At 38.4% G+C, this 23,774-nt stretch overlaps 1 protein-coding gene across 3 annotated transcripts in view; it reads left to right on the top strand.

Annotated features, from left to right (window-relative positions):
• Positions 1-22,096, top strand: part of shroom4 (shroom family member 4) — a 68,609-nt gene extending 46,513 nt beyond the window's left edge. The window contains exons 1-9 of one of the 3 annotated variants that reach the window (XM_016246877.1): positions 6,672-6,878; positions 8,640-8,798; positions 9,805-12,334; positions 14,667-14,731; positions 14,873-15,505; positions 16,053-16,682; positions 16,924-17,062; positions 19,353-19,625; positions 20,439-22,096. In XM_016246877.1, the coding sequence (XP_016102363.1) occupies positions 8,743-8,798; positions 9,805-12,334; positions 14,667-14,731; positions 14,873-15,505; positions 16,053-16,682; positions 16,924-17,062; positions 19,353-19,625; positions 20,439-20,726 (4,614 nt within the window). In that variant the 5' untranslated portion in view covers positions 6,672-6,878; positions 8,640-8,742 and the 3' untranslated portion in view covers positions 20,727-22,096. Of the gene's footprint in view, positions 1-6,671; positions 6,879-8,636; positions 8,799-9,804; positions 12,335-14,666; positions 14,732-14,872; positions 15,506-16,052; positions 16,683-16,923; positions 17,063-19,352; positions 19,626-20,438 lie in introns of those variants that run through there. The other 2 variants (XM_016246886.1, XM_016246868.1) reach the window with 2 other exon arrangements.
• The last annotated feature ends 1,678 nt before the right edge of the window (positions 22,097-23,774 follow it).

Below are 23,774 nucleotides of genomic sequence, written 5' to 3'. Positions count from 1 at the left end.
CTGCCTGTATCCTTAATCACTTCAGATTTTTCTTCCAATATCTCATCGTGCATCGCCAACAGTGAGCTTGCTCTGCGTGGTATTTTTTCTGCTGGCGCCTCTGTGCACACTTCCGGAAAAATCGGACGAAAAAAATACTAAAAACCGGCCAGTTACCGATCGCGCATTATAAGCAAAAACCGTCCGGTTCCGATTTATGGCCGGTCAACCGGTGCATCCCTATGGATAATTTCATGTTCATAATCACCCTGGTATGCTCAAAATTGCAAATATGAATGGGAATATACTTCACCCATATTTTACTCATAAGAATTTCTAGGGGTGCCAATAATTGTGTCCAACGTGTATTTAAGAAAAACATTTATTTCATAATGAGATTTCCCCCCATTTTCAATTGTTTTAGTTCAATGAAAGGTTAGATATTTGTGATTTTTTTAAAAATAAAAGATCAAAATTATTAACAATGCAGATTTATTTTCACAGCCATCTTTGATCATATTTACCAAGGGTGCCAATAATTCTGACCGCGACTGTATATAATTTTTTTGTTTTTTAAACAGAGCTGTTGTGTCATCCTGGCTTGTCTTTGTTAATGGGAAGGTGTGCTGTACAGTTAAAGGATGTTTGTGGTGTGCCGTGTCCAGAGACACACTGTATTGATTTCCTGCACACACACTTTCTATTGTTTAGCAGCAGCTGTCTGGAATGCAGATTTTATGCACTTTATCCACTTTATGATTGCACAATTTAGTTCAACGTTTGTGTCTTCACCTTTTGAGTTGCATACCAGTCTAGTTCTTGTAAGTACTAAATACTACAAGAATGAAAAATGTACATTATACACAGAAAGAAATTGCAGTTGATCTATTGAGGTTATCAAAACCCGATGTGCTCTGTCTGGAGGTGTGGTGCCCATCTTGCCACAGAGAACAGTGTGCTTCTGAAATTTTTGGATGTCTGGTTCCTCCTAGTTCCTATACTCCCACTTCCTGTTACACATGCTGACTGTAATAGCAGCTTTAGGAGCTGAGCTGGGAACCATGGGACATAAATGTTTATTTACAGCAAATAACCATTGTCAGGGGCGGAAAAACTGTTTTGAAATGCATATTTTGTCACTGACTCAAGCCAAGTCTGAAACACAGACCGTATTTGGACTGTGAGCATATAGTTTTAAGATATTCAGATTCACACACGCATGTTCAGACTTAAAGGAAGGGTAGGTCTTTACAGGAAAGCCACGTGAGGGAGGGAAGTGTTGCTGTCTTGCTTTGGCATATCCTTCTGGATTTATTGAGGAATTGGCACGTTAGTTCTACACCATTTGCCAGAGAAAACTATTGCACTAGATCATCCATACATAACAGCATTAATCCTAAAAGTACTCTGTGTAATTTCCGAGCTGCTAGTGGTATCAAGCAGAATTTCTCACATTTTTACAAATTCGATTTCTTATAGGGACAGGTTAGATATTAAGGAATGTGTTTTCTTGTTCATACAATGAAAACCAGTGGGGACCAATGTTGTTTGGACCCCAGTGTTCTTCAGAATATCTTCCTTTGTGTTCAACAGAAGAATGTCTTAATGGTATGGAACAGCATGAAGGAGAATAAATGATGGTAGAATTTTCAGAATTCCCTTTAAACCACCCCAGAGTGAACTTTGGTTGAGCCAGAAATCGACATGTACATGTTGGGCTGCTCAAACAAACAAGAATATTTTGAAAGCACCACATTGTTCACACTGTTGGGATGGGAAAAATTATAAATTACATGTTTAAATCATTACCATTTTCCATGTCTCAGCATTTTTGGTAGAGTTTAAATAGAAAAAGTGAAGTTAATAAATAACACATTTAGCCATGTGCAATTCACATTACAGGAACCAATGGCTGTAATGTACTGTAAGAAGCCAACTGGCCAAATGCTGATATTAAAGCTGTAAGCGCCACTGCTCTCGTGAGGAAATAAAGTGTGGAGAGCCACTTCAGTCATCATCTATCAAAGGTTGCCTGGTCTCTCTGGGAGAAACCCCAGTTGCACTTCACTCTATGAGTTTACGATCTTGTGGTTTGGAGAGGCCGTGGAGGAGAGTTATGAAGGACAGAGACGGCAAACTCAGGAAGCTTCTAGAGAAAGCAGTCTCACGGTAAGACCCTGGCCGCTGCGCTAAGGAACAAGAAAGAACAAAGGAGACTCGATGCCAAAACAATGGACATTCCTTACATTCCCAAGACCACCACCCCCCCTCCTGACTTTCCACATATTAGGAACAAAACTCTTAAGACCTTTCAGATTCCAAAACTTTCAACATGCCAACCTCACTGTATGGTGTTAGTCTATAATATGTTTTTGATTAAATTAGTGTGCATAGAATTTATAGTTTATGGCCTTCTTTGTTGTCTTTTGTTAAGAAAATGTGCACAGGATGAATTTCTGTACATGTACATTGTATATTAGGGATGCACTGATAGTCGATAATTATTTTAATGCTTTAGCCGATATTAGAATTCTATATTATTTTATCTAAATAAACAAAACGACAAAAAATAAATCAAGCTAATAAATTATTAGTGTTTGTACTGTAACATTAACATTTCTTTTTCTGTCATATAATGGCCACTTAAAATAGGAAAAATTAGCATGCGCAATGGAATATCCAGTAAAAATCAATATTGTCTGAAATTAGAGTATAAAATTGGTGAATGGTGTGTGTCTTATATTTCAGGGGTAGTGGACAAAGAAGGCATGTTCCTTTTCCTGGAATGAGTCAAGTGATCAATCCAGACAGTTCTCCTTTTGTGGGTTTGTCCTTTGGGATTGCATTATGATCAGACTCTGCATATTGAAATGGCTTCTTTTTTTTTATTAAAAGGCCCAGTAGCCCAGAGTGCCATGCCAAAGTTCTCATCATGGTAAAGATGTTTTGTGATATAACACTGATATGCTGGACATGTGGACAAGATGTAGGCCATCAGTTAGATTAACTTCTGTTCAGTTGCCAGGGTAAGTGTAAACAAACTGTGGTATTATCATTGGTGTAAACTGTGAAGCCTTGTGAACTGCTGTCCATCCGTTTTAACATCTGTTGTTGAAATTTTGTTAAGACTGAGTCGACAGACTTGCATACTTTTATTCATTCAATTTATGCTCTTGTGATTAATAGGGCACCGGGTCATGACCTGACACATCTCACTGCTATGTTTTTCTATTCAAAATAGTTAGAACGGGTTTGATGTGGCTTATAAGCTTTTAGGCCAAGATGCATTTTTACATGCATTCTTTCCCCTTAAAAAGTACTTTAAGATCGGAGTGAAAGAGAATCCAACAACAAACAAGCTATTGTGCTGGAGAGCCCAGCTCATGACTGCTCCCTTCCTGCACTGGCTTTTTCGTTGTGGCCGTATTGGTAAAAGCCTGGGTGATTACATGGAATGCAGCCTTTGCGTCTCGCTAGCTGTTTTCGGGAAGCGGGCAACCAGAGAACAAACGATGCTGATTGCATGGATTGAAAGCGGAGAGGGGTGTGTGCATATTTTATTTTTTTTATTTTATTGACCTTGTTGCATATAATTTTTTATAGGCTTCAAATTAATAGCTAATTTAAGGTGAAAGGTCCATTTGATTTAGGGACATACTCATGTATGAAACATGGTACAAGTTTTAAAAATACACAGTAGCACCAGTATTTTGAAACTATTTTGCTCTTTGTTAGCACAAAGAAACTGAAATGACAGCGAATAATATGATTTAGTTTTTATGCTTCTCTCTTTGCATTACAATCTGTACAAATCTCTATTATATTCTTGATCAGTGTATTATTTTTGAATAATTGACTAATTAGATATGGACATGGTACGTTATGCTTCCCTTACAGTAAGACAGAGGACTGCTAACAGACTAATTGTTCACTGCAAAAAATAAATAGTTGAGAAAAAAAAGGCATTAAAGTCAGCAAACAGCAAAACAATAATCCTATAACAGTAACCGCATAATCTATTCATGCTGCAATGCATGCTGGGAAGTAAACGTACAAAGCTTTAACATTTAAACAATATGAAATTCTTTGTTCAGACTGTGTTTGACTAGTTTGGGTTAATTCTGTTGGTCTGACAAGGGTTTTTATGTAGTTTCAAGAAAACAACCTTTTGAGTCTCAAATACTGAGAAATGTAATGTAAACCCGAAAAAATGCAGTTGCTTTTTTTCAGTGTTGGTGTGAAAAAACAGAAGAGAGGAAGGATCTTTGACCAGAGCACAGCATGCAGTACTACTGACTCATGTGTGTCACCAATGTTTCTCACAATAATTAGTAACCTCATACCTCAAGATATTATCATTTCGTGGTTTAACCACCCTTCTTTGCTATCACTCACGATCTCAGTTACTGCAAATAATTTCTACGTAAATTTAACATCCTGGCATAACAGAAACTCTATACCCATAATGATTTTAAAATGGTGTCACTTAAGGACTTAACCCTGGTTTAATGGCTTTTTATATCCAGAGTTAATGTTCCACACACTTGTGCACCAACCTCAAATTTGTGGTGTAAAAGATGGGCTGCATCCCAATTTGCCTACTTGTACTATGGCCTAAAATTGTTCTCTTTTTGTGATTAAAAAAAGTAGATCCTTTTGAGTGTGTAGCAGAAACTAGAGCAAGCTTGATGAGCTTTAGGAATATTAAGCACCAATTACCTGTGGCTGCTGCTAAACTCTTTATGCATTCAATGATTCTCCCTCATTTATCTTATTGTGCTACAAGTTGGTCTCATACAAGTATAACCACGTTAAAACCATTATATACTATTTATAAACAAACTGTGAAAATCTTAGCTAAAAAGCCAAGGAGTTATCATCACTGCAGTATTATTAATAATGATAAATTATTGACGTTTGATAATTTTTTATTATTTGCTGATGTGTGCTTGATGTACAAACTATTTCATGATCTTGCACCACCACCTCTTAAACAATGTGTGACTTTCTGTAAGGATAATACCAGGCAGACTAGGTCATCAGTTTGAGGTGATTGTTCAACTAAATTTAAGAAAACTGTTTTTGAACAATCAGCTTTTTCAGTTAGAGCAGCAGAAAGATGGAATTTAATACCTGTTAATATTAGAGAGTGTACAACATTTAGTATTTTTAAAACTACGCTTAAAGTATGGCTTAAGGAAAATCAAATATGTGATCATTGACTTGGTTTTGTAATTTAATGGAGTATGATGTGATATTGTATGTGTTGTATGTACTGTATTGTTTGTGACTTAATATTGTAATTTTGTAACAACATCCTGCCCAGGGACTGCAGATGCAAATTAGTTTTAGAGCTAACTCTGGCACAACACTGTTGTTGTGCGTTGTCCCTGTACAAATAAATTGAATAAAGAAAGAAAAGAAAGAAAGAAGGGTGTCCTGTCACTGTGTAGTGATCAATCATCTTGTCACAGTTTACACCTCTATATACAGTACACACTCCATATTTCAGTTCATTAATTTATGCTACAGTTACATACCAGCATTTCCACAGATGGACAACATACCTGTTATTGAAACACGTTGTGTGCTCCTCATGCAATGTGTTTGTCCAGTCAATGTTTCTAACCTCATTAAAATGCTTTTTTTCCCCCCACAAAATCTGAATACTCAATAGAAATATTACAATGGAAGTCTATGGGCACCAAAACAGTTTAGTTACCGACATTCTTCAAAATATATACTTCCGTGTCCAACTGAAGAACATTTTAAACAACACACGGGTGAATAAATGACTACAGAATTTTCATTTGTGGGTAAACTGTCCCTTTAAGAATGACCGGGTTAACGGTTTCAACTGAAGAGCCCATTAGTGGGAGGTTGTGCACAATTGTAATTTGTCCTTCACATGATTGTTGTTGTTTTTTGTATTGTCAGTGTTGTAGTTGTTAATCAGACTGACCCCATTCTGACTTTCATCAGCCATTCTGATTAGAGCAGGACAAGCTGTTTATTAAGCACAGCTGATATGAGTTAAACTTCATTTTATTCTCTCTCTCAGGCAGTTGCTGGAATAACAAAACGCATACTGTTGCCTCTCAGATGTGCTTTGCATTGTTGTGCTTTCTTCACTATTGAAAAGGGCAAGAATACATGTACCTGGCCTCATGCCTCAACGACAATGCACAGTTTCAATCATTTCGTCTTGTTCAACCAATTTGTTTCCCGTTTTTTCACTTACAGTATATCCTTCTCTGCTCTTTCTCTCTCTACACCCCCTCACTCTCTCACCACTACTGGCCGAAATTGACTGCTCTCCCAGGGAGACAGGAAGCGGCCCTCACATTTTTCCCCCCATTCAAAGAATAATAGGAGAGAATGCTAGGTATTATTTTAGCAGTGGCTTGCCGCTTTATCTCCCCCAAACATGGTTTCCTCTTTGTCTGAGCACCGTTTCCTCTCCCCCTAATGTCATTAGAGCGAGTGAGTGGGAGGTTGTGTGTGTGAGTATGTGAGTGAGAGAGAGAGAAAATGTCGTTTAGTGGACTGAATGTTTGGTCTTCAGTTGTGACTTGAAATATTGAGAGAGAGAGAGGGGGGGGGTTGGTCTGTTAATTTTTTCCTGGACTAGGAATCTGGTCAGAGCCTCAGGCTGCCTCATTACAGCTAAATGACCGCCAACCTTCACTCATGTGAGTGTTGAAGCCGTTAGGGTGCTGATAAAGACTGACCACTCACAGCAGATACAGCAGACCTCAGGGTTGTCCTTTGGCTCAAAGCGTCTACTGATGGTTTAGACCTGAACTTCACCTTGAACCTGAAGCGGAACAGTCTTGGTTTGGACTCATCTCAAGAATATTTCTCTTACTTTGAGAACATCTGGAGTTGTCTGAAGTGTTGTGAGTATCTCAAGACATTTCGTACTGTGCAGAAAACCTTAAGTGGAGGTCAAACCAGCAGTAGTTTCAGCCTGGTTTCTGTTTGGTGTATTTCACTGGAACTGTACTGCTGTGCTAAGGCAAAATGCAACTGAAGCTGAGGAAAATTAAGGCAGTGATTTTCTGCTGGTTTTATTTCGTTTTAAAACTTTGATTGCTTTGGTAATTTTACGTGTTTTTTTTCCATATCTAAACGTAGTTGAGTCAAAACTCTGAGGCCAGATTATATTCTAATAGACCCAATTTCAGTCATAACTGAATTTTTATAAAAAACAACAACTTTTTTTTAAACTTTTGATTTACTTTTGTGTTTTTTTTACTTTTGCCTTTAGATAGCTGTACTTATGGAGCCTCAGATCAGCTTGGTGTAAGGTTTAATGTTTTTGATTAGATTGTAAGTTTTATTGGATGAGGATGACGGTAGTTATGAGCTGTCATGAGAAATCTCGATTTTCCTGAGATTGCAAAAGTGATTAGAATGAAATCTTAATTACATTTATTGTTTGTGGGTGAAATGAACAAGATGATTATGAAAAGAGACTGACGTGCCTCTGTGTTGATGTTTTTCCTTAATTTTTTAAGCCTCTTTTTAGTAAATGTCATGTATGGCAATAACGTTGGTGTTTTAAACTCTTTAATGTGTATTAATTTGTTGTATTACAATAAATATTCTTCTGCTTTACAATAACAGCACTCTGAGAACTGCTATTAAATCGCTAAATTAAGTCAGTATAGATATTGCTGTTTGTTTTAGAAGTGTTTTGAATTTATATACACTAACATTCAAAAGTTTGGTATCAGTAATATTTAGAAATTACTTTTATTCAGCAAGGACGCATTAAATTGATCAAATAAATGCTGAGCTTCTAAGCTTTCTATTCAGAAAAAATATTAAACTGCACAAATAAAAATAAGAAATGTTTCTTGAGCTCCAAATCATTTCTGTAAGACTGTATGAGTAACAGCTGTTGAAAATTAAACTTTGACATCACAGGAATAAATTACATCTTAAAAATATATTACAATTAAAAAAAACTTTTATTTTAAATTGTAAAAAATATTTTACTGTATTTTTTATTTTAAATGTAGCCTTGGTGAGCATAAAAGACTTCTTTCGAAACAAAAATTCTTACTGAACCCAAACATTTGAATGGTAGTATATAATGACAACAGAAGATTGTTATTCCTTATATATTGCATTTTTACATATTTATCACTTGCTTCTTTTCTTATCTAGCCTTTTGTGGAAACGCTTAAATTATTATTATTAGTTAAATAATAAGCCCTTAAAAACCATTGTTCCCTCTGGATTTTTTATTGCCATCTGGAATGTTTGGGAATGCTGTACTCCTGTCAATGGGAATGATGGGATGTACCTGGAATCTGGGCCTTGTTCCATTTAATGCTGTTATTATATAAATTAATTGGCCGTTATTTTGCTGTACCTTGCGATACCTTAGAGAAAGAACCTCAATCAGCCATTTCAGAGTCTAGTGGATGGCAGGTATGAAAGAGTTCCAGATGGCGAAGGCAAACATATTTCCCTTGATGCCTGTATGTTTGTGTCAAGACTGACACTGCTTTGGAGTATAGGGTCTTTTCCTCACTCTTGAATGCTGTGGTTTCCTAATTGTGGGGTTTTTTTTGTCAGTAATTGGTACTTAGGAATATTAGGGTGATGTTATGACTTCATGTTCGCTTATGTCTCTGTTCTTTGAGCAGGCGCAGTGTGTCAGTGATCCGTCCCCACTCTTGGCACCTGGCGAAGCTGTCAGAGGCACCCTGCACTACGGGCACTGGTGACCCCTCAAATGGCCCCCTGGCTATGCAGCTCCACTTCACACCTCTCAGTGTACCTTGGCACTCCGGAGGTGAAAATAGGTTGGTATAATAATCGTCATACAGATTATGGAAACATACCTTATTCTGTATGATGATTCATTTCTTTTTAGCATTTCAGTGGTTTAAATTGATATAAATATAATTTGCAACATGTATATTACACTAATAGCTTCACACTAATAGCTTTAACTGATCTTTGTGTGTGCACGGGAGAGAGAGATAGATCTCATTGTTGAATTAGGGAATTTTGCTTCCAGCAAATTTCACAAGGAAAACAATCAGAGAGGAAGCTAGTGATCTTATGTCAACATGTGGCTCACAGGATGCCACCACTATTTTCAGACATATGACTCAGACATTCTTCACAGATCACCAGCGAAGTGACCAAAAACACATAAGAAAGCCTGTAGTACAAAACATAGCATTGACCTAAGGGACTAATCTTTAACTTTCAACTTCAACATTAATGTTTGTTTTTAGGGACTTGTTCTTCAGTGTATTTCCGCTGAAACTGTGAAACCTAATCACAACACCTGTAGCACAAAATGAAAAGACCTAGGCCTATATGATTATGAATTTAAAATAAAATAATCATAAAACTAATAATTTGAGAAATAGTTAGCACATACAGGTTTGTTTGTTTTTCATTTATGCTGAGGTCTTTTTATTTTAAATTATGGAAAATTAGGCTTTTATATGGAATACACTGTTTTTAGTTATTTTCGTTTTTTATTGAATTTAGTTATTTTTAGTTTTTTTTTATTGAACTGAATACTCTAAATGTGATTTCAAAATACTTCTTTGAAATCAGTGCCATCTTGCACATCTATGTGGCAAGAGACACTTTGTAGACTGAAGCTTTTGCTCAGTTGCTAAAGGAATTTTACAAGCCAAATGCAAATTTCAAAACAGTACTTCATAATTTGATACTGAAATTCCAAGATGACAGTAAAAAAAAATGTGGTACTTTTTGTAAGCAATCTTTGAAATCCTTATGGTGATTGTCACATCGTCTAACTTGGTTCACTTCTGTTTCGTTGTGCAGTGAGCTGTCCATGCAGTGGGGCCATATCTCCAGGCACTACAGCACAGACCGCAGTAGCTCAATAGGAAGTATGGAAAGTCTGGAGAATCCTCCCAACCAGGGTTACTATGACAGTCAGCTCTCTCCCATTGATCCTGTCATCTTCAACAACAAACGTGACTCCGCTTACAGCTCATTCTCAGCCAGCTCAAACACATCTGATTACACTGTCCCCGTCAAGCCTGAGGATACCAACTCTATGGACAGTCTTCTCCAGGGTTTTGGTTCTTCCTGCAGGTATCCAGACAGAGGCCAACATTGTGCCCCCAGTGGCCATGGAAACCAGCAGGAAGAGCGTGGACACTCCAAGATACTGTCTGACAGAACTGAGCCTAAAGTCCGACCATCGTCCTATAGTTGTGAGGAGGAACACTGTGCGCCACCGCAGCCACCCATGAGGAAGGACAGTTTTAGGGCTACTAGAGGCCAACCAACAGATAAACGCTGTGTGTCTGCTCCTGTAGGCATCCCAAGTGTAACCAGCTGCATGGTTGAAGATCAATCCCAAATCCAGGAAGTTCTGACTGGTAGTGTTTATTTGAATGGAACACAAGACAATGAGCAAGACCGTAAAGGATGCACTATTGAACCTTATTACACCTTCAACTCCAAGACAGACTCTGAAGGAGATAGCAAGGCAAATGGCTGTGAGAAAAAACACTTGGAGAGCTATTCAGAATCTGTGGTGGCATCTACACCTCCTCTCAGTCCCTTTTCACAAAGGAATATGGATGAGAACTTTGATGCCCAACCAGAACGTAATATCCAGTCAGCAATGCACAGACACAGTGCACCTGAGAAACTTCTAGCTTCTCAGCTGCATATGATGGATTTTACTGATGACAAAAATTATAATCGTGCATCTCTAACTTGTCAGTGGTCACAGTCACCTCTTTATCTGAATGATACTAGTCCAAATACAGCCCAGGCCAAGTGGGGAGCGAGTAGATGCTCCACACCTGGTTCAGTGGCAACTTCAGAACTTGAGGATCCCAGGTTAGAGGAGGATCCTCTAGATTCTGGACAGAATCTCTGGGGGCAGCCCAGTAATGTCTCTGGAAATCCCATGGACAATGGATTCTCCACTGCTAACTCTCAGACCAGTGAGAAGAACTTTGGGTTTGTAGGTTCTAACGTGTGTGTGGACACTCACCTGAATGAGAATGGGAGAGAAGTGAGGGTAGATGATGGTAGCGTCACAAAGCAGTCGCAGAAACGTCAGTTCCGTAGCTCCAAGTCACGTCGTAGAAGTGAGCGTTTTGCCACAAACCTCAGAAATGAGATCCAGAGGAAGAAGGCCCAGCTGCAGAAGAGCAGAAACCCTTGTGGTGAGGAGACTGTGGAAGAAGAGGTTGCAGATCTCAACATGGAGGCAGTAGCTCCTCCAGAGCACCATCAACCCAGACCCCAAACCTTTTCAAGTCCTCTTACCAGTCCTCTGACTATCCAAATATCCGAACGGACACCTCAACAAGATGCAACCCAAGTTGAGGAACATTCCAGAACCAGGGCTGTGTGCTTCCAGACATCTCGGGCCCAAACCCAGATCCCTCAAAATGCCAGACAAATGTGTGTGCATGTGGTGGAGGAGATAGCACCTGCAGGTAAACCACGGAGATGGCGCTGGACACCAGAATACAAGCTTCAACCAGAAACTGAGCCCTCGGAGATTAAGAGAAATGAGGCTACTGGACAGATGTGGTCTGGGAAAATGGGATCAACAAGAGGGAGGGCAGGTTCCTCCAGTAGTCACTTGGGTCGATCGGACAAGTGTGATATCCCTCCCTTTGCAGACCGCAGGAGGTTTTTTGAAGAGACTAGCAGAAAGTTGAGTCAGTCTGTAACAAACTTGTCAAGCCTGACAAGTCGAAATCAGAGACTAGAGAAGCAGAGTAGACCGAACCATCCATCCTCACCTGAACCTCTTGAAATGGCCACTAACCTGGGCCGGAGGAGGTTTTCGTATCAAGATGTGCCCTACGTCAACTCACTGGACACTGGGAGACAGTTTATGAGTACCCAACAAGACCAAGAAAAATTGAGGAAGAGGCTGGTAGAGAGAGAGCAGGAAAAAGAAAGAGAGCGAGAGAGAGTCACAGAGCAAGAGAAACTTAGAGAACAAGAGAGGGAGAAGGAAAGATTAAGGAAAGAGAGGGAAAAAGAGCAACAAAGGGTAAAAGACTGGGAGGAGAGGCAAAGACTGCTGCAGAGAGAACAAGAAAGGGAATCCAGGAGAGAAACTGTTCGTTCTGAACACAATATGAGCAGTGACATGGTTCTTCAGTCTTTATCTCACGACGCCTGTTGGAAACAGCCGCCCAGTCCTCGGGTTCCTTCCTCTCTGCTGTCCTCTGAGAATTTCTATAGCAACACTACCACCAACATCCAAAAGCCTTGCTCAGCGTTCCACCCAGTGACCACCCAGCACAATCAGTATGATGACTACCAAGTGAATCCACCCTACAAGTCCAGGAGCTACACCCCAGCTGAGGTAAGATTAGGAATTTAGCAATGTTCATTGTCTAAAACAAGGATTGTGAAGCTTTTCTGATCCAGGCTCTCAGTCAACCCAGGGGACCACTAATATAAAAAATTCCAGATTTTCTGCGTACCACTGTAACAAACATTATTACAAAATACTAAATTAACATTGGCGTAGTTTTGCTATATACCTGCTTTTAAATACTCTGCAATGTCCTAGGTTTAGTGTGCCACTGTATTGTCCAGCAGACAGCAACTTCATGGACCCCCAGGGAGTCTGCTGAATCATGTTTGGGGCAAAAACATTAGGTAGCTGTATGTCTTTAGTCAAGTGATTATTGAAAGAAAATTTTACAGATATTAGCCACATAGCAAGTACTGGGGGAATACCTTATTGATGCAAATGTCATAGTATGCACTATATATATCTTTGCAAAATGGAGACATTGTTATTAAATTATTTATGCAAGTAAGAGCTTTCCTCCTGCAGTTCACTGTCAAATAACAGCCTCATAAATTCATAATGAATAGCCTGTACATTCGCTTATAATGAATAGCTTGAGGATGAATACAGATGGAAATCAAACTTTGCTGCTTGATTATATAGAAGAGGGTGTGATTTCCTTTCTTTTTTGTGGTTGTTTTCAGTTCTAGGCTCTTAGAAACTAAACGACGAGTCCTTACAAACACATTTTGTAAAGTCATTGAACCAGTTTTGATTTCAGTTAAATCATTTTGAATTGAAAATATCCTGCTTTATTGGAGCCAGAAAGGTACTTCTGTTATCTGTCAAATATTATATATCTTTGTGCATTGATCTTTCTGCACACTGTTGGAATCGAATAAGGATGAAACTGTTTATTCTCTACTTGAGCTGTTATTTTAAGACTCTTTGGTGTCTCTTTGGCCATGTAGATGGGAATGAGACTTTTGAGTCTTTAGTGCAGACTTCTTTTAATATTAGCATTCATGCAGGATATCTTGAAATTTGGGTCCCAAATGGCCAAATATTGGCCAGAACTGTATAAAAACTATGAATTGGCTATAATATAACTGGAAGATTGAATCTTAATACATGTCCTTTGGTTTTTATGGTAAAAGTGTAAACACTAATTTTTCAGTTAAAGACAGTTCATCATTCAATTCAGTGATGTCATCATCCAGCTCAGTTCAGTTTAAATAGTATCTTTGCAATCATTTGCAATCAAGTCAACGATATCGCTGGAAATGAAGTGTCCCCAGCTAAGCAAGCCAGAGGCGACAGCGGCAAGGAACCAAAACTCCATCGGTGACAGAATGGAGAAAAAACCTTGGGAGAAACCAGGCTCAGTCGGGGGGCCAGTTCTCCTCTGACCAGACGAAAGTGCTTTTGCTTTCGCACTGAAACAGTGTCTCCCTGACATGGCTGCATCAACACTAATGCTGTTACTGAAACCACGCCTTCTTTCTTTGTGTGCACATTTGGGGCGGCATTATGCTAATATTTCCACATAGTGACGTAGATATGTGGGGGTGTGGTAGAACGAGCCGTTTTAGGGGGGCGTGGCAGAGTCTTAACTTTTATAAACAATATCTCTTTGGATTTGAGACTTTAGTCTTTGCAACTTTACAGATCTTCTTTATGCACCCAGAGCTTGTAACACTCCAAAGAGAAAGGAAAACTTGAAATCGCATCATATGACCCCTTTAAGAGTTTCATCTTAAAACATGAATTGATAATTTAACTGATCTCTGAGCCATTTTTGGTCCTTCAGTGTGTTTAGATCTTTTAGACCTTTTTTAATCCTTGAGGGCAAATTCAGGTGAATTCAAGAGGAAATTTTCCTTGTAGTGGAATTCAGCCCATGTCCACTGGATGATAATCAGAGATACTATTCACTGTACTGACTCCCCTTACAGTTCTCTGAACAGAATGATTTTGAACAGTTTCAATTATTTTGGCAGTTATCAGATATTTCGCTCATGGTGTGCTTTTAAAAATCTGGGCTATGGCACAACAGCCGTGGGAATTAACCAGTATTTGTATGGTTACTTAAGCTGTACCTCTGTAGTACCCCTTTGAAAGAGGCACTTAAATGCCAGGGTTTTTAAGATCACCTACAGTAGGTTGTTTCAGATGCCCCATATGCTAAACAACAAGTCAGTAGACAGGTGAAAATGTAGTTACATAAATCACCAGTATAGTGTTATTATCTATTTACCTTGTTGCCTTTTTTTAGTAGTAGGTTTGGGTAAAAATCTACAACCCACATTTTTTTTTCTGTAAATTTTTTTTAAATTATATTTTATTTATTGTTTAATTTATATTTTATATTTACATATATTGCAAAAATATTTTACAGGCCCACCCTGTGCAGGAACAAGAACAAGCAAAAAAACTAAACAGAAATTTCAGCTTAACAGCGGGGTAAGATTTCTGTTTTTAACTCGGTCTCAATAGATTTACTTACTGCAATTGCCCATTTTGCATGTGTTTTACTCATTTACGTATGGCTATTAACAAGCCATTACTTATAAGAAGTATAGCATAATATTTCTTATTCCACAGGGACTACTCAAGGTGTAGAAGAGACTCCAAGACAGGAGAGGGTGCTGCTGTTCCTAGCTTCATGGGTCAATGTGGCAACATGACAGGTGGCTGCACTGAGGATCATCTTTTTTCACCCCTTAGAAACCGTGCTATGTCAGAAAATGACATTCGTGTGGACACACAAAATTTTCATAATAACATCAACGTCACGCCAAGCAGAATGCGCGCGTCCACTCTTAGTGACCTGGATGAGAATGGAGTATGTGTCGGTGATGTAAAGAAGAAAAAAGGGCCTCCACCTCCTCGTCCACCGCCCCCGAAATGGGATCAGTTCCACAAGAGACGGGCATCCCACCATAACCTCTTCTCCTCCCAACCGCTCTATAACTCTACCTCTTCCTCTCCACCTCGACCACAGCCGTGCACATCCCAGCCCTCCAGTGTGTCTGAAATGGCACGTCAGCGCTCCTATAGTCTTCCTCCGACGGAGGTCTCAGAGAGCCATCGCTGCTGCGGTCAAGAGTACTCGGTGGCTCCCCCCAGCCCTGCTTTTACCCGTCGGGCCTTTAAACCTGTAGCCCTGCCCCCAAGAGAGAGAGACATGAGGAGAGAACTTCATCAACCTTTGCCGCAGCCTGAACCACGCACACGGTAAAAACATACCTTCCAACCCCCCACACATGACATATTAGACTTATTCATGGTATTCCTGTTGATTTCATATGGTTTTAACTAACCATTTTCAAGAATTTTTTTAATTTAATGACTCAAAAATCTTTGTGATGAATCCATTAAATAAAAAGTAAAAACATTAACTTTATACTTTGAATACATGAGAGAACACATCTTAAAAATCTAAATGTTTTTTTACTACATTGATTAGACCACAATACATTTTGTTTTTTGAATATTAATAACAAGTAAAACGTTTCTAAAATAATAATGATTATGGCAAACTACTAAAGGTTTTCTTTCCAAGACACTTTTTTTATCCTGAATTTTTTGTTTGACTTCATGCCAAAAAATATCAAAATGAATTTAATTCAGAGATTTGGTATGGTTAAGCAATTGTATGTTCAGTTCTATTCAAAAGTATATGGTTGGTAAGAATTTGTAATGTTTAAAAAAAAATGTATGTCATAAATTCCATTTTTAATGTACTTTTGAATAAACTACCTTCATGTCTGCCCTAATTTAGAATACCTGTCTACAATGCTGCAGTATCAGATGAGCCTAGAGTTACACTGGTGAAGCCCAACTTTTCTGCGCATCGAGCTGAGTGGGACTGCTCCAGTCCTCATTACCATGCACAGGGCACTACCAGGTCTCATGAAGTCCCAAAGAACAGTTTGTCAACTGGACCCGTGTGTCCCGAATCCTACTTCTCCGTGAACAACTACCACTTGCAGCCCTATCAAGCAGGCTTCCCTGGAACGGTTTACAAACACCAGCTTATTTCCTCCCGCAGTCCTAGCAGTATTGAAGATGGAAAGCAGCCCCTAGAGACAGACATAGATGAGATCAGTGAGAATGAGTGGTTAGGAAAAATTGACAGAAGGGAAGGAGAGGACAGGATGGAGATGCAGGGTTTTGCTCGACCAGTTCTAGTGCTGGAGACAGACATTGACAACATGCCTGAGGAAGGGGCTCCTTCAGCGAGAAACATTAGAGGGCCGAGGGGCGCTTTGGTGGACTCCATTCTAGAGGATGATTATGGTTTATCTAGGAAAGAGCTGATAGGAGAGTTATTTCCACACAGTGTAAATAAAGAGATGGGTGGAGAGAGCTGGAGAGGAGGCCACCCAATCAGCGGAGGAACACTAGAGAGGTACACCAATATAATACTGTTTCAGACTTTCTGCTTCAAAATGTTATGCTTTAATCAATGTGTTACTTGCCGTTTCTTTATAATAATTTTTTATTTGCACTTTCTGAGTGAAACTTGTTTCAAAGTAAATTCTACATGAATTGTCAGTGTATTCTATTCTGTTCTATCAGAAAGATTGTAACAGTGCCTCCATCTTCACCTCCATTATTTTGCTTCTGAATGATCCATGACTCTTTCCTAGGCCCTCTAGACTGGGAACATCCACTGTACTATTTTCACGATCAGCCTGTTATGACATGTCAGCTGACAACCCGCAACTTCTTGCCAGGTTTCGAGAGATCTCAGAGAGGAAAGAGGAGGAGGAAGAACTCAATTATAAGGTGAAAGATTCAGAAATGTATGGCTCGATTATTTCATGCTAGGGATGCACAATATTGGATTTTTGCCAATATCCGATATGCCGATAATTTTCTATTCATTTTGGCCGATAGTCAATGCCGATACCGATATATAATTATTTTTAATTTTGGTTAGTTTTAACAATAACTTATTTGTTAGAATTAAATAAACAATAATGAAGTTATTTTATAATGACAGTACATTTAAGATTTGAAAATAACTATAAATAAACTATGTATTAATCACTGCATTTTTTTTTCAGAAAGATGCAGAGGTAACCTTAACATTATATTTTATGATTTAACATTTGTAAATGGTCTAAAGCAAAAGAGTTGTAAAAATTCTGAAAATCTTTTAGAGCTCATAATTTGTTTAAAAAATATAACACATGATATTACAATATTAAAGTCCCCCTGTAGTCAAATATTTTATCCCTTAAAATGTATCTTTGAGCATCAAAATGACATATTTAAATGTTTTTTCTTGTGAAAATAATTTTCTCATGCCTTAAAATAGCTCGAATGTAACTCTACACCCTTGCCTCATTTACTATACGCGGATCTATGAATATGCAAATTAGTCCCACCTCCACTCAGTCACACACCAGCAAGCGCCTCCTGATCCACTGAACTGTAGTAACCGCAAAACAATGGCATACACGGATAATGACTGATAAAACTATGTTTTTACTAGCGGACAACTACAGTGAATACTGTAACATTCGTTAAAGTTACTTGCTTGACGATGTTGTGTCCTAAAATGCCTTGAAGACTCAAATGCAGCCGTTTGTTAATTAGCGCCCGCGAGCATATGCATGTGAAGTGCAGACGCAGCTGCGAGAGAGGTGCGTCTGACTCCGGGCTACTTTTACACTGTTGCCGTGGGTTATAATGCAAGTTAGCGGTTCTAAATTCACATTAAACCACGACTTCATGAGTTTTTTGCTCTGATTTATTTTTGGTATTGGTATATTTTGCATGCTAGTGATAGGAATCGATCCCTTGACGTGATTGGTTATTGGTTTGTGACGTAGCAAACCGAGGGCTGTTTCAAACCATATTTCTGGGTCAGCCTTTGGGAGACTACAGATTTAAGGAGAAAATACTCAGCAATGGTGTTGATTAATAGATTGGCACATGGTTTGTCTAAAAGCATATTAAAAACACCACATAGACAAATAAACAACATAAACTTGATTTTCACTACAGGGAGACTTTAAACAATGAATAAATCAGTATATATAAAATTATTTAATTTAAGTGTCATGTTTGTTGCTTTCATGCTTTCATTTTATTAGAAGTAGGCCAACAGCGCCCCCTACGGAATTAAAACTACTTACCGAGCGGGCATTAGGACCCGGGGGAGGCTGCCCCTGCTGCTGTTGCACTACCTTTTACTCTATCACACACACAGAACACCTCGTTCTGTTCATGCATTCTCCATTTAAATAGGGCGATCCAAAACAGTGAATCCAATCACCATTCAGGCAAAACTTTGCTCCAAGAATTATCCACAATGCTGAGTTAATGTATTCCTCTTATCGGCAAGACATATCAGCATAATTTTTCATATTGGGCCGATGCCGATATTTACATTTAAAGCCGTTATCGGCCGATTCCGATATTGGTCTGATAATATCATGCATACCTATTTCATGCTTTGTAATTTATTCCTATGATGGAATAATTGAGACTAAGCTCAATTTTCAGCAGCCTTTACACCAGTCTTCAGTGTCACATGCTCTTTCAGAAACCATTCTAATATGCTGATTTGGTGAACAAGTAACTTTTTTTTATTACTATCGGTGTTGAAAATAGTTGAGCTGCTTAATATTTTTGTGGAAACATGGCTACATGATACATGTTTTTTTTTCAGGATTCTTTGATGAATAGAAAGTTGAAAAGAACTGCATTTATTTAAAAATAAAATTCATTGGTAACACTGTCTTTACAGTCACTTTTGATCAATTGCTCAATGGCCTTGCTGATTAAATGTATTAATTTATTTAAAAATATATATTTTTTAAACTACTGACCCCAAATTTTTGTAGAGTAGAGTAGAGTAGAGTAGAGTAGAGTAGAGTAGAGTAGAGTAGAGTAGAGTAGAGTAGAGTAGAGTAGAGTAGAGTAGAGTAGAGTAGAGTAGAGTAGAGTAGAGTAGAGTTTCCCCACTGTATATATATATATATATATATATATATATATATATATATATATATATATATATATATATATATATGACACTTCTCATAGTAAATGTTTACACTTACAGAAGCAGCTGATGGAGAGCCTTCGTAAAAAGTTGGGTGTCCTTCGTGAGGCACAGAGGGGCCTGCAAGAAGATATTCGTGCCAATGCTCAGCTGGGAGAGGAGGTGGAGAGCCTGGTGCTCGCTATCTGCAAGCCCAACGAGGTGGACAAGTACCGTATGTTCATTGGTGACCTAGACAAGGTGACCAGCCTGCTGTTGTCTCTTTCTGGGAGACTGATCCGGGTAGAAAGCGCCTTGGACTGTGTGGACCCAGAGACTGGCCACCAGGAGAGGGTGAGGAGAGAAATATCATTGTAAAATGTAAACTATATTATCACCCAGCGATATATTAAACTTTGGATATATAATACATCCACCTTCATCTGCATACATACAGTATAGACCTTAAGTCAGGTTAGATGCCATATTGAATTGAACATGGATGAAAATGAGGCTGTGAGAGATAGGCGTACTGTCTTTACAATGGCATGCACTGTATGAAGGTCCTCACAACTTTCAAAACTGTCCTAAGGAGTCTGTCTGTCTGCTGAAAGTTTTTCTTTTCATCAGTTGAACAATCAGTATGTCGTTAAACAACAGTATAATCCATTGAACACACTGTACTTCTGTCCCTCACGGTCTCGTTTCCTGTCAAAAATGACACATGATGTTACCCTGACTAAGGTCTATTAGTCAATATTTGAAGTGGATCAAAACCTTTCATCAAAGTTGTCCTAAGACATGAACGCTTTTAGGTTTTAGGACAACTTTGATGAAAGGTTTTGATCCACTTCAAATGTTTACTGCTAGTGTATACTTGCGTATAGCAATACAAAGTATGATATATAGCAAATCTCAACTGCGTGATTGCTTGTATCTTTGCAAAATGTAAATTGTATTGTTGCCCAGCTCCAATCTGCAAAATTCTACTATAATTCATGAAGATAGCTTCATAAACATTGACATCATATTTTTTTTCCTGTAAAGCGGCTTTAAAACAATGTGTATTGTAAAAAGCACTATACACACAAATTAGACCTTGAGTTTTTATCCTTCTGCATGTTTGATTTGCTTACCATTTTATTCTTATTCTCTCTGTCATGTCAGCTACAACTTCTGGAAAAGAAGAAGCAGCTGCTGGCGCAGATGGGAGAGGCTCAGGAGCTCAAGGAGCACGTGGACCGGCGTGAGCAGGCAGTTGGCAAGGTGCTGGACTGTTGCCTGACCCCAGAACAGTTGCGTGACTACAGTCACTTTGTGAAGATGAAAGCAGCCCTACTGGTAGAGCAGAGGCAACTGGATGACAAGATCAGGCTCGGTGATGAGCAGCTCAGGGGACTTCGAGAGAGCCTCGGCCTGGGGCTGGGGGTCGGGATGGGGTACGGACAATACTGAAAAGTGCTGAATGAGTGCATGTATAACGGGATTTGAGATGGACCGAAAAGACCTTGAACTGCAGTATGTTTTAAAGAAAGGACATTACATTGACGTGGCAGTTGAGTACAGAAAAGCACAACTATCACAGACTAATGTTCAGTTCAATTCGAAAACACTACATCACTACTTGAAGTTGTCTGTTAGGACTTCAGCTGCGCTAACAACCTTTTCTTTTCTTTTTTTGCATCTGACACCGCCAAAGAACGCATGTGTGCATATACTTCTCATTGAATACAATAAGGGGAGTGTCCATGCACTGCTATTTATTTATTTATGTGTGTATATATTCATACACACAATATATATAAATATCTTTCATTCTGGTTTCAAGGTCAAATTGCTTTAATAATTTACAGCCTCACATTGCATGTATCCAATTTCATTCCGTTCTTTGGCATGGTAAACGTTATTGTTCTGTTTAAGATGTTTTGTTTTAAGTATTTGTATGAAAACATGTACATAGTGGATGCCTAAAGTGCATCTTTAAGTCACAGAAGTTTCATTCTGTCATAACTGGAACTTTTCTTAAACAAAATGGTGTGGCGTATTATTGCAGCGTTTTCAAAAGGGGCCATTTATATTTACTTTTCTTATTCAGTATGCTTTATAGTACTTGCTACACTTTTCTCAGATAATTATTATTGCCAAAGATAAAATGTCTACGTAAGAATATAAATGTGCTGTGCCTGTTTTGAGAAATGACATGCATAAATGTCTTGAGAAGATCAGCCTTGCTTTACCAAAGCTCTTATATTGACATGTTTTTGAATAAGAGTTTTTAGTTAAATGAGATGCACTGTTTAACCCTTATGTATCATCTCGCAACATGGCAACTTTTGAGGCGATTGCTACTAGATTTCCTTTTCTTTGTGAGAAACTGGACATTTCTTTAGAAGGAAAGAGAATGCTGCTTCGTTGACCATTTACTGCCTTGAAAGTCTTGTCTTTTTTAAAAAAAATAGCAAAACAAGGAGCTTGAAATGAAGATTAAGGAGAGACAAAGAAGAGTGAGATAGTTAATTTGTATTTGAAGGCCTTGTAGTACAGGAACAAGGAATGAATGTATGTATTTGGTTTCAAAATTGCAGATCAAAAAGGTAAATGTGCCTTTGTGCCTATTTTTATTTTTTTTGCTTTACTTTGTATAAAATTTATAGTTTAATAACTATAAACTACTCTTGTTCATTTTGTTGTATCATACATTGTAAACAGCATAGCGCTGAAGATGAAAGGAAATACTTGGTCTATTGATAATTTTCCTCTTGTATTATTTTATTTTATTTTTTTGATTGAAAAGATTCATTGTAAAACATGTACAATTAAAACAATGTATTATCAGGGTTATGCCCTTGTTTTTACAAGTTCATTCGTTGGTTCAACAATTTTAGAATGTTGTGTTTGAGACTTGCTCTGTGCTTTGGCAGGTTATTCCAAAACTATTTAAACAATATTTTGCCAATTAATTGACTTCAAACCGACTAAGTAGTTAAGTCTTTTTAAAAATACATTATCAACATACTGATTGATTGTGACAAAAATATTTAACATTGTTTTAACATTAATTAATCATTCTCATGTTTGAGGTGTGATTAATAGCTTGTCGAAACGTTACGTAATTAATAATTAACAAGGGTGTTGATTGGATAGAAGGCAGTGCCAAGGTGAGCTTATTAAAGGGGTCATATGATGTTGCTAAAAAGAACATTGTGTATTTGGTGTAATGAAATGTTTATGCGGTTTAAGGTTCAAAAAACACATTATTTTCCACATACTGTACATTATTGTTTCTCCTCTATGCCCCGCCTTTCTGAAACGTGTCGATTTTTACAAAGCTCATCGGTCTGAAAAGCGAGGTGTGCTCTGATTGGCCAGCTATCCAGTGCATTATGATTGGCCGAATACCTCAAGCGTGAGACGGAAATGTTACACCCCTTACCATATTGTGATGATGCCCTGTCAGGCCGGAGCGATGATTCAAAAACATGAAAACCCATTTTAAACGAGGCATTTGTTGCATCCAGTGGGGACATATGGATTATAATGACTTATACTGTCTTTTTACGCGTTGCGTTGCATCGCGCCGCGTAAACATAGAACCATGTCTGCATTTGTGATCTGAGAAATTACAAACAAGCCCTACTCTACACTGGCCAAAAACTCGCTTTAAATATAAAAAATATAAAAACTCTTTAAATATAAAAAAACGTACTTACAGTCTGTGTGTCAGAACAGCCGGCATTGTAGTCTACTCTACCAGGATCAGGAAACCGTAGTCCATAAAATGTGCTGCACACATCTGAATATTTGGGTTGAACTGTTCTGGAACAGTGTTGTAAATACAACTTAACCACTGATTTCTAGTCGTGTCCATTTTTGGAAGGCCAAACAAAGTAGTTTCGCTTTCACAACGAAACACACAGCGCCTTCACGACATGGCGGCGGCAACAACAATACTACAGCGAGAATAAAAGTTACGCCTTCTTTCTTTGCGTGAACATTTGGGTGGCGTTATGCACACCTTCCTACATAGTGAGGTAGATATGTGGGGGCGTGTTGGAGAGCCATTTTAGGTAGGTGTGGCTGACTCTTAACTTTTATAAAGAATATCTCTTTGGATTTGAGACTTTAGTCTTGCAACTTTACAGATCTTCTTTATGCACCAAGAGCTTGTAACACTCCAAAGAGAAAGGAACAATTTAAATGGCATCATATGACCCCTTTTAACTACTTGGCGGGAAACGTAAAAGTCTAATGAAACGCGCACGCATTCTGTTTTCTACTCTTACTTCTTCAGTGCTGGTTTAAAATAGGCTAACGTTACATGATGTTTGGCTTTGTAGGAGCACTCAAAAGCACAACATTTACAACCAAACAAAATGTCTTAACCCAGCTTTTCTACATTACCTCTACATCTGCAAAAAGCAGAGTCGGCGCTGTGTTAAGTTCAACAGATAGTGAAGTAGGAAACTCCGAGTGATTTCCACAAATCGGTTCTTTCGAACAGTT

This window comes from Sinocyclocheilus grahami, unplaced genomic scaffold, assembly GCF_001515645.1.
Source record: "Sinocyclocheilus grahami isolate Dianchi unplaced genomic scaffold, SAMN03320097.WGS_v1.1 scaffold24.1, whole genome shotgun sequence".
NCBI classification, from domain to species: Eukaryota; Metazoa; Chordata; class Actinopteri; order Cypriniformes; family Cyprinidae; genus Sinocyclocheilus; species Sinocyclocheilus grahami.
The sequence above is the reverse complement of the archived record's forward strand: the minus strand, read 5'-3'. Positions and strand labels throughout refer to the sequence as shown.